General features: G+C 32.2%; 1 protein-coding gene across 1 annotated transcript in view; it reads right to left on the bottom strand.

Annotated features, from left to right (window-relative positions):
- LOC122801177 (calsyntenin-2-like) overlaps positions 1 to 10,939 on the bottom strand; it is an 843,582-nt gene that overhangs the window by 60,624 nt on the left and 772,019 nt on the right. Inside the window, exon 9 of the mRNA XM_044070740.1 lies at positions 912 to 1,096. Coding sequence (XP_043926675.1) covers positions 912 to 1,096 — 185 coding nt within the window. The remainder of the gene's footprint in view (positions 1 to 911; positions 1,097 to 10,939) is intronic.

Here is a 10,939-nt window from a genome sequence, read left to right as displayed (position 1 = left end):
AGGAACTGGCAAAATGAGAGAGAGCAATACAGCTACATTTACTGGCCATCTTGTTTTAAGCTTAACTGTTTACACAAACCATTTGTTACAGTGTACTTTAGTTCACAAAACAGCAAAGAATCACACAAAGAAGAAGAGTATATAAAGCTGCAGCATCAATATGATACATTTCATAAAGCCCTGCTTTGTAGAGTTGTAATACAAATGGATGTATCATTTCCTTTGGCTGACAACACTTGGTAATGTTCCACAAAACAGCCCATAAATGGTAGGCCAAAATATGTATCTTCATTCATTCTACGTACCCAAATTCATTTAAAAATCAGAGGAGCAATCATGATTATTGCAAGAAACTAAGCTGCTGACTGTTAACTATTTGCTAGCAGGCAGCATAAAAGCATGAATAACAACCTACAAAAGTAATAAATAATCCTAGAAGGTAAAGTCAGGCAAGGTCAATATAGGCAAAGAACTGTTCAAAATTTAACCATTGGTTAGTTACAGCAATAGGAAAAAAGTAGTACCACAGATAGAAAAATAAATATAAACAGATTAAACACTTCTTTAAAAACAAACATCTTTACAATATTTTGTGAATGAATTTCTACAAAGTAATGCATCTCATTCCATTTTCAGATTCATTATATTGTTACCACTTTTTTCATTCCATGGGCATAAATAATAATTAACTGCTACAGAACAGGGTTAATTTCATACACTACTTAAAGGATAAAATACATAAACAGTTCACTGCTATAGCTCAAATACTTTTTAAAGAATTTCTGAATACTAAGTATTTGAATTAAAGCCATCTAGCAAATAATACTATAAACTAACTAGCTAAATAAATAAATAAACAGCAGTCATTTTCTATGATGATAAATGAAGACCGTGATTGGTGTGTTTCTCACCTCCATAGGGTTTACAGTAATTGTAAGGGCAGAATCATCCCAGTCCATTTCATTTTCCTTGGTGCCCTCACTTAAGCGATTTGCATGTCGATATGCTACATGGATTCGATAAGCTCCCAAAACCACAAGGAAAACCAGGAAACTCACACAAATCACTATAACAACTGTTGCAGCACTTGGCACACCTGCAATAAAAAAGGATACAAGTCCACAGGGTTACACAGTCTGGGCATTTGTTATAATGCAGTCCAAAAATAAAGCCCTGTAACTTAAGATATCAAAGTAAACTGTCAAAATGTGGCTTAATAATTTGAGTAACTGACAAGAAAATAACGTCTGAGTCTAGAAGCCCAGACTGTATAATTTAGATACTTTATTTCCTGCTCTTCCTACCAGACACCATATAGCAACACTTGCTGGTTTTAGATCTTATACTGTAAATCCAGCCTAGGTAAAACCATATCAATTACTTCTAAAATTATTGCTTAGTGCAAAACCCAAGGTATTCATATAATCCCATTCAAAACAGAAAAAAAATCATAATGTAATGTATGTGGCAGCTACATGTTATGCAAGTACTTAGACCACGTTTGACATGTTAATGGAACACATGCTAGAAATGCACAAACAAAAGAGGTACACAGTTCAACTAAAGTTTGTATCATATGTATAATATGGTATCATCTAGACTAGAAGCCTACTGTACTGCAGAAATCAGTATTACACCTGTCAGCAATGAACTACAATGTGGTCAACACTCCTAGCATGATGCAACAGCTCAGCAGCCACCATACACAGATCCATGTGCTGTACAGTCTCAGTACATTATGAAACTAAGCACATTGTAATGTTCCAAGTATGCATGGAAGTGGTTCAGAAACTAAGTACATTACCGTGCTGCAGGTATGCATGGAAGTCATTTAGAAACATTACAATGCTGTAGGTATGCATGCAAGTGGTTCAGAAAAATTGCAATGCTGCAGGTATGCACTGAAGTGGTTCAGAAACAATACAATGCTGCAGGTATGCATGGAAGTGGTTCAGAAACTAATCACATTACAATACTGCAGATATGCATGGAAGTGGTTTAGAAGCTAATCACATTACAATGTTGCAGATATGCATGGAAGTGGCTTAGAAGTTAATCACATTACAATGTTGCAGATATGCATGGAAGTGGTTCAGAAACTAATCACACTACAATGCTGCAAGTATGCATGGAAGTGATTCAGAAACTAATCACATTACAATGCTGCAGGTATGCATGGAAGTGGTTCAAAAACTAATCGCATTACAATGCTACAGATATGCATGGAAGTGGTTCAGAAGCTAATGCCATTACAATGCTGCAGATATGCATGGAAGTGGTTCAGAAACTAATGACATTACAATGCTGCAGGTAAGCATTGAAGTGGTTCAGAAACCAAGCACATTACAATGCTGCAGGTATGCATGGAAGTGGTTCAGAAACCAAGCACATTACAATGCTGCAGGCATGCATGGAAGTGATTCAGAACCTAAGCACATTATGCTGCAGGTATGCATGGAAGTGGTTCAGAAATTAAGTACATTACCATGCTGCAGGTATGCATGGAAGTGAATCAGAAACTAATCACATTACAATGCTGCAAGTATGCATGGAAGTGGTTTAGAAATTAAGCACACTGAAAAGCTACAGGTATGCATGGAAGTGGTTCAGAAACTAAATGCACTACAATTCTGCAGGTATGAATGGAAGTGATTCATAAAATAATCACATTACAGTGCTGCAGGTACATATATAGATGTTTCAAACAGTACACACATTACAGTATAGCAAGCATGCACAGAGCTTTTTTAAAGATGGACTATATTACAGTGCTGCAGGTTTGCATGGAAGTGGTTCAAAGAGTGAATACATTACACTGCTTAAACATGCATGGAGGTGCTTAAGTGAAAACATTACAGTGCTTCAAGCATACATGGAGGTTTTTCAAAGACAGAATACAATACAGTGCTACATATATGAATGCTACACTGAAAAATGTTAAAAAGTCTAGAAAGGATGAAGTTATAGTGTAGATAAATACTTTCCTGGACTTTTTTTCCCTTTAATGGTAGGTATTCTATGGTGCTATTATTCAAGACTGAGCAATTTGGGAACTGCTTCTGAAAATAAATTAGATTCAAAGCTTGTGAATTAATGAGAACGACCCTTAAAATGACAACCTTTAATATTAAAGTGGGTATATTTCAGGAGTATGGAGACCAGCAGTGTAACTTTTTTTCAGTTGCTTTGTTCTCTTAAACATTATTGTGGTGTGGACTTTATGTCTCTGAAATTGTGTCTAAATTATAACAGGGGTTAACATTTATGTCTGATAATACACATTTCAGTTATATATGAGTTTTTTAAAGTGTGATGTTCAAATGTCCACAAAACCTTGTATATGATAACACATTATTTCCCTCTATTAAGTTTAGGGTAGCAGTTTCATCTTGAGCCTGATTTGTTAATGTGGAGAGCAGTGACAGGCAGAAAATGCATTGTCTCTGGTATTGCTTTATTAATTGCATTAAAGTGTTCTTAGTTTTTGGTTTTGCTTTATTAATTGCATTAAAGGGTTCTTAGTTTTTGGTTTTGCTTTATTAATTGCATTAAAGGGTTCGTAGTTTTTCAATTTCATTTTTGAAGTGCATTATATTTTTTGAGATTTGGTATAAAAGTCCTATAACAAAATTTAATTGATAGCCTAGACAGGTAATGCTGTCCATGTTGCAATATTTTAGCATTGTTTTATTCCTTTGTGAAGTTCAGTGGTTGTATTTATATTCAGTGTCAGTGGTGAAACAGGAAGCATACACCTTTGGTGCTAGAGGTCCAGAAGGCTCCAGGTAGTTGGATTGCCAACACTGCTGAGCAGCATTAGGTGAGTACTGTGCTCCTGAGTGTGTCATCTTTTGGATGAGACATTAAAATGAGGTCCCATCTGCTTGAGCTAATGGTAGAACGGATGTAAAAGATCTAATGGCACCTTTCAAAAATGTAGGGGGGCTTTTTTAACATTTACATCCATTTTATATCATATAAAAATGTAATCAATTATTTAAACACATTTTTTACAGTCATACTTAAAATTATTTCAACTTATCAACACAAAAGAACTTAGCTGAACAGTTCTATTTCTTACATTTTTTTTATTTTATATTTACCTTCTATCCCCTCACTCTTTCTTTGACAATCATACTTTTATTTCAGCTAATATATCATTCTCTTCCATTTTCTTGTTATATAACAAATTCTCACATCTTTTTTCTACAGGAGCCATATTGTCGTGGCCAATACTTTATCTCATTTATCAATATCACATTTTTCCACTTTATCATACTTCTCATATAACATCATATTCATATTTAAACATGCAAACTCTTCCTATCTATATTCATTTTAATGTTTCTCAAAATTCTTTGCTGTTCATGCCTCCATAACTTTATATTTCATATTCCCTTTTACTGGTAAATTATCTAATAAAATTCTCCATAAAAATCTATTGCTTCATAAAATTTTTCAAACTTTTTCTTCTGTCTTTGTTGCCTTTTACCTTTTTCTTATCTTTTAATCCCTTCCATGAGTACACACAGATGTGCGCACACACACACACACACACACACACACACACACACACACACACACACACACACACACACACACACACACAATTACTCTAAAATCATATTATACCATTCTTTTCTTTTCCCATTGACTTCACTTATTTTTAACCTTCATAATTTCATTTTTTGTTATATTCTTTTTTCCATCTTGTCTTTTTTCTTTTCTTTTCCATGTTTTTCTTCCCATGCATTTTTTTATATTTTTCATATAGAATCTTACTTATCATTTCTTTTTGTCTTTCCTTTACCTTTATTAACTTCGTTCCCTGGCTTCCCACAAATAAAACATTTTCTTTTGTCCTAATTGCTATTCAATTGATCGTGTTTTCCACAAAAAAAAAAAAAAAACATGTTTTTTGCCCCCTATACCTAACTTAGGCACTATTTCCATCTACATTTATCACATTTGAAATATGCATAATTTTTTCATTTTCCATTTTCAAAATCACTTAACAATACCATCCCCCAAACCATAATCCTCTATCATCGGACATTTTTGTAATGTCCATCACTTCTCTGCATACAGTCTTTAAATAATCTTTTAAGACTTCTTTCTCAACTTCAGTTTGAAACTGGTTAATAATCCATTTTTTGTCTCCCAATTAAATGCTTGTACTACATATGAGCTCCAAGGATTACAGTCTTTCTTACTTTCAAATTTCTCTAAGAATGTTTCCATAAACTGCACAGTTTCAAACAAAATGTCACAATATGTGTCTGTTAATGTGTATAAAAGCTCTTACCTCTTTTGGTTAAATACTAAGAGCTGCAACCTATGTGTCCCAAACCAAATACCTATTAAGTTCCTTTTCTTCTTTGCTGCTCAGCCTTACCATACATTTTCTCCTTGTCATTTCTCTCTTTTCTTCTGCTCACTTTTCTCTGTCCTTTACTTTTTGAATATACCTTTTCTTCCTTGTCTCTATCTCTTTCACCTCCTCCTCTTGTATCTTGTCCATAGTTTCACCCCACAAAGCTGCCAACTCACTCTCTGGCTCACTGATTTAAAATATATTTTAGGTAAACATCCTTCAACCCTCATGATTGGAGGGTTGTAATGATACATCCTTGCTGAGTCTCACCATCTCCATTGAACAGCCTCTTCTGGAACAAGCACTTTGAGTCCTGTGAAGGCCCAACAACCTTTGCTTCTTTCACCCCTTTTGCTTCTCATTTCTCTGCTGAAATGGACGACTCCTCCACTAGACTTCTTTCATCTAACAACCTTTCTCATAACAGCAACATTGCCTCCATGCTCACATTCTCCTTCTCCTTCTCTGAACAATCTTCTGTCTCATAGGCACTCACCATACTCCTTCCTGCTTCTCCAAGCTCCCTATGTGCTCATAATGGAAACAGGAACTTACAAGCACCTCAAATAACATCCCTGTATGCTACAAGTAGGGGCCCTTTATTAAAATTTACAAATACAGTTTATATACAAGTTCTATAAACAGTTTTACAACATATTTACATTATTTACACTGCTTACAATAACAAACAGATTTCTCAAGTTTTTCATACTTTCCATTCCCCCACTCTTTTTTCCACAACCAGAACCTTATCTTTTTCAAAATTTCTGACAATATTCATTTTCAATTGTACTTTATATCATTAATTCTTAAATTCCATATAGTCCATATTATACAAAATAACTTTACATCCAGTCTATGTATTTTTTTTACATTTTCATAATGTCCATATTTATATGTTCAACATTTTTCAATTCTTTTAAGCATTCTTTATCATACATTTCTTTCCACAATTGATACACCCTCTTACATTTTATAAAAACATGTTAAGTTGTCTCAAATTCTCCACAATATATACAGTTTGTATATTTTATTGTTTTGTTAGGCATGCTTGCTTTAATTGGAAGTCTGTTTATCAACAATCTCCATAAAAATGTGTACATACCACATATTTTCTATATTTTTCCATTCTTGTTTTAACTGCTTTAACTTTACATCATTTAAAGGTTTCCAATTGTAAATATAACAAACCTTCTCCAGTACATTCTCATACCACGTCTTCCTATAATTTTCTATATTACCTAAACCAATTTTGCCATAGCATAATTTTCTCTTGATATAACTTTCTTCCATGCAACATATCTTTTTATTACTTTTTAAACATTTAAGCTTTTCCCAAACTGATTTATATTTTTCTTCTATAATCCTTATTAACAATTTTCCTTTTTCTTGCATACCTACTAGTGTGTATGTGTGTGTGTGTGTGTGTGTGTGTGTGTGTGTGTATATATATATATATATATATATATATATATATATATGTATATATTCACACACAAAATTAGGTGCATTAAATTCAACCCTCCTTTCTTATTATTTACATAAAGATGACAGGATTAAGTCTCGATCCCCATATAAATGTAAAATCCCATTCAGCAAATCTTTTTCACATGCTAATGAAATTGTAAATACATTTGTCAGATGTGCTATTTTACCTAGTATTACATAATTGACTAAATATGCTTTCTTTTTATATGAAAGCCTAAATGTTCTTCAAAAAATACAAATACTGTGTATCTTAACTATCATCTCTTTCCATTGTATCTCCCTCAGTAATTCAATTCTAAACTTAATTACCAAAACTTCTATTTATTCTTTGTTAAATTTGATCCCTTTTATTTTCCCAGAAAACTCCAGCCCTTTACTTTTTTCCTTATTAATACTCACACCTAATATTTATAATTCTTTTTTAAGTATTTCTATAGCTATACTCATCCATTCTATATTTTTAACTTCTGATACTAGAGCATCTGCATATGTAAACATTACTGGAATCTGAATTACCTCTGGTGTATATTTCACTTTTTCCAAAGCCAAGTTTAACTTAGTAACCACTGCATTCATAACTAATGCAAATAGAATGCTACTTGTCAGGCATCCTTTCTTGATGCCACTCTATTTCTATAACTTCAATTAACAATCCATTAATTACTAATCTGACTTTATTCTCTCTCTCTCTCTCTGTAAACTGATTTTAAAATGTTTATTCTCTTATTAATATTATACTCTGTCAAATTCTCCTATAGAGCTTCATGTTGAATTTTATCAAATGCTTTATTTATATCATCTACTAATATTTTTAATCCTCTTCCCCTATTAATTACATAATCTACTATCTTAGTAACATCAAAAGTTCTTGACTTCCTTTCTCTTTTATTCCAAAACTGTTTCAGATAATAACTTAGTTGTTTTGTTTACTATTCTTTTTTCTATTATTTTCATAAAAATCTTATAATCTACATTAATTAATACCAATGGTCTCCAGTTTTTTATGTCTGTTCTTTTTCTCTTTTTCTATATGAATTTCATAACACCTATGCATACTTTTTTCATTTATCCCTTTTTCAAGCCATTCATTCAACACCTTTAAAATATTATTTTTTTGACATTCTTTCATATCTTTACACATTAAGTATTCAAGTCCATCTAATACTGCAGCTGATTCTCCATTTACTTTTTAACACATTTTTAAGTTCTGTCATTGTAACATTTTCTTCCATTCTCTTATCTTCTTCAGTTAATTTATTTAGCTCCCATTTATTTTTCATTATAGTGCCACTTATAATAAAGGTATCTAGAATGTGTTTCTTAACTGTTTGCATAATTTATTTTTGTGTGTTCACTACACATCCTTTTTCATATCTTAACTCTCTTATTATCTTTATTTTTTCTTTGACCATTTTGTTTAGATAAGGTGCTACTTCTTCTTTTCTTCCCTGTAAAAATATCTTTGTTTGAATATTTTTTTTCTTGATTCATTTCATACATTGTTTCTTTTTCTATAAAATTCTCTCCATTACTAATATTTCTAAATGTGTGATTACTAATGTATTTATATTTGCCATTGTCTAGCACTCTTTTTGTCTTTTGCCATACTTCTTTTCTATATTTTTCTTTTAAACTAATCCACCAACTGGTCCAATTTTTATAAAATTCCCTCTTATCTATACAGTCTAACCATAGTTTACTACATTCTTTATATACTCATTTAGTTCTGATTCGTTAATCCTTTTTATTCCTCTACCTATTTTTATGTAGCCTATTTTTTCTTTAGTCTCCATCCATACAGCTGCTAAGTGATCTGAAAAAAACTGTTGTTTTGCACCCTTGATGTATCACACTTCAACCCTCTGATACTTTGAAATAATCCATTTCAGTTCTAAAATTACTTCTTTTTAAATGTCCAGTGTTTATTTTCCCATAAATACATCTTACTATTTTAATCATGTCTAAGATGACTTTAACATCAACCCCTTCTTTCTGCCTATGTCTTAGATCACAATTAAAATCTCCTATTATTATTATTTTCATATTCACATAATCTAGCATTTTCCTGAGCATTACTTTCTTTGCTTTTGGAAGGTGTATGCATAGAGCTTAATCACTCTATAAACTTTTTTTTTAAATCGTATGTCTAATATTACTATTCTTCCAATCATAACTATCATATAATCCAGAATTTCTATACATTCTCTACATAAGATAACTATATCTGAACATTTTTCTTTACCTAGGTTCCATATGACTTTACCTTCCCATAATCTATTTATTTGTATTCTTTCTTCTTCTGTTGTTATTCTTATATCTGTTAGTGCTATAACATTCATACCTAATTCTTTACACTATTCCTATACACCTAGCATATGCTGGAAGTTCTACATATTATTAGCCTTGATAGCTAGGACTCTCACTGTAGGAAACATCTTTTGTTATATATTTTTCAACCTTTTCCTTGTTTATTTTTTCTTATAGCTACATTTTAAACATGGATTTTCTATTTTTCACACTTTTTCATCTAGAGATTCTCTTGCTTCTTACTCTTACCCATTTTCGTCTCCTTCATCACTTGAGTTAATAACTTCTTCTTGTATCTCACTTTTATTTTCTTTTTCCTCATTCATACAATTTCTCACATCCAGTCTTACATCTTTCACATCCATATTTTCTTTCTTGTATCTCTTTTATGTTATCTAATATAACATTCTCCTTCTCTTGGTCTAATTCTGTTTCTTGAGTATAGTTTTCAACAATTTTACAGTCCAGCCATGAATGTCCTATTCTTTCATATTTTATGCATTTTTGTTGTCATTTCCTTGCTTCATGACCAACTTTGCCACATGTAAAACATTGTCTTTTATCACAGTTATTAATTAAATGATCATCTTTACCACATAAAAAACACTTATTTGGTTGTCCCAGTATCTAACCATTCCCTTATTCCCTTCTATATTAATTACACTCGGTAAATATACAATTCTTTCATTTTGCATTCTGAGTATTATACCACATTCCCATCCCCCAGTCTATAAGCCCTTGTTATCATATATTTTGGTAACATCTATAACATCTCTACACAGTTTTTAAATAGTTTTTTACATCATCCTTTTCAACATCAGTTCAAAATTGTATGAATATTCTTTTCTTTGCCTCCCCGTTAAATGTCTGAACAGCATACAAATTCCAAGGGTGCATATCTTTTTTCTTTTCATAATACTCTGGAAATGTTTCCATGTATTGTGCCTCTTCTAAAAAATGTCACAAAAAGTCTCTTTGTTTATATAAATAAAGGCTCTTACTCTCTATGTTCAGTATCCAGTGATGAGATGATGATGTCCCACATTTCATACCTGTCTAGTTCCTTTCCAGTTTTGCTACTTATCCTTACTTGATACTTTCTTTTAACTTCTGTCATCTTCATTTCTCTCCTTTCACCTTGCTTTAACTTTCTTTGTCTTCTGGTTTTCATCTTCTTGGATGCTGTCCATTATTGCTCCCTATGACACTGCTTTCTCACTTTCTGGCTCACTTTGATCCATTAATTCCTTCAGATACACATCCCACAGCCCTCATGATTGGAGGGTTGTAACAACGCACTGAGTTATAATATCAGTCACAAAAAGATCATGCTGAAATATATCTTCAGAATCTGCCATTTCTGCTTCATCTCCCGCTTTTTGCTTTTTAACTCTATCTAATTTCCAATCATTTTTTTCAACATTCTCCTCCTTTAGTATCCTTCGAATAACAGCTCTGTTTTCATTATTAACACCATTAGCCTCATCAACAGCTTCTCTGTCCTCCATGCTTCCCATTTCTCTGGGCTGCCTCTGCACCTGGAATGAAAACAGGAAGCCAAATGCATTACACTCAAATGCTTCCCCCTATGCCGAAAAATAGTTTTTTTTTAAATTTGTTAACACACATATACATTATACACTATTTACACATTTACAGTATTTATGACTATTTACATATCTGGTACATTTATTTCACTCTTTTACCCACAACCAAAACCATATTTTTCCAATATTTTTGCCAAAGTCCATTTCCCATTATATTTAATAT

The sequence above is a fragment of the Protopterus annectens genome, chromosome 4.part1 (genome assembly GCF_019279795.1).
Source record: "Protopterus annectens isolate FY-2018-M chromosome 4.part1, PAN1.0, whole genome shotgun sequence".
In the NCBI taxonomy this organism is placed as follows: domain Eukaryota; kingdom Metazoa; phylum Chordata; order Ceratodontiformes; family Protopteridae; genus Protopterus; species Protopterus annectens.
The sequence above is the reverse complement of the archived record's forward strand: the minus strand, read 5'-3'. Positions and strand labels throughout refer to the sequence as shown.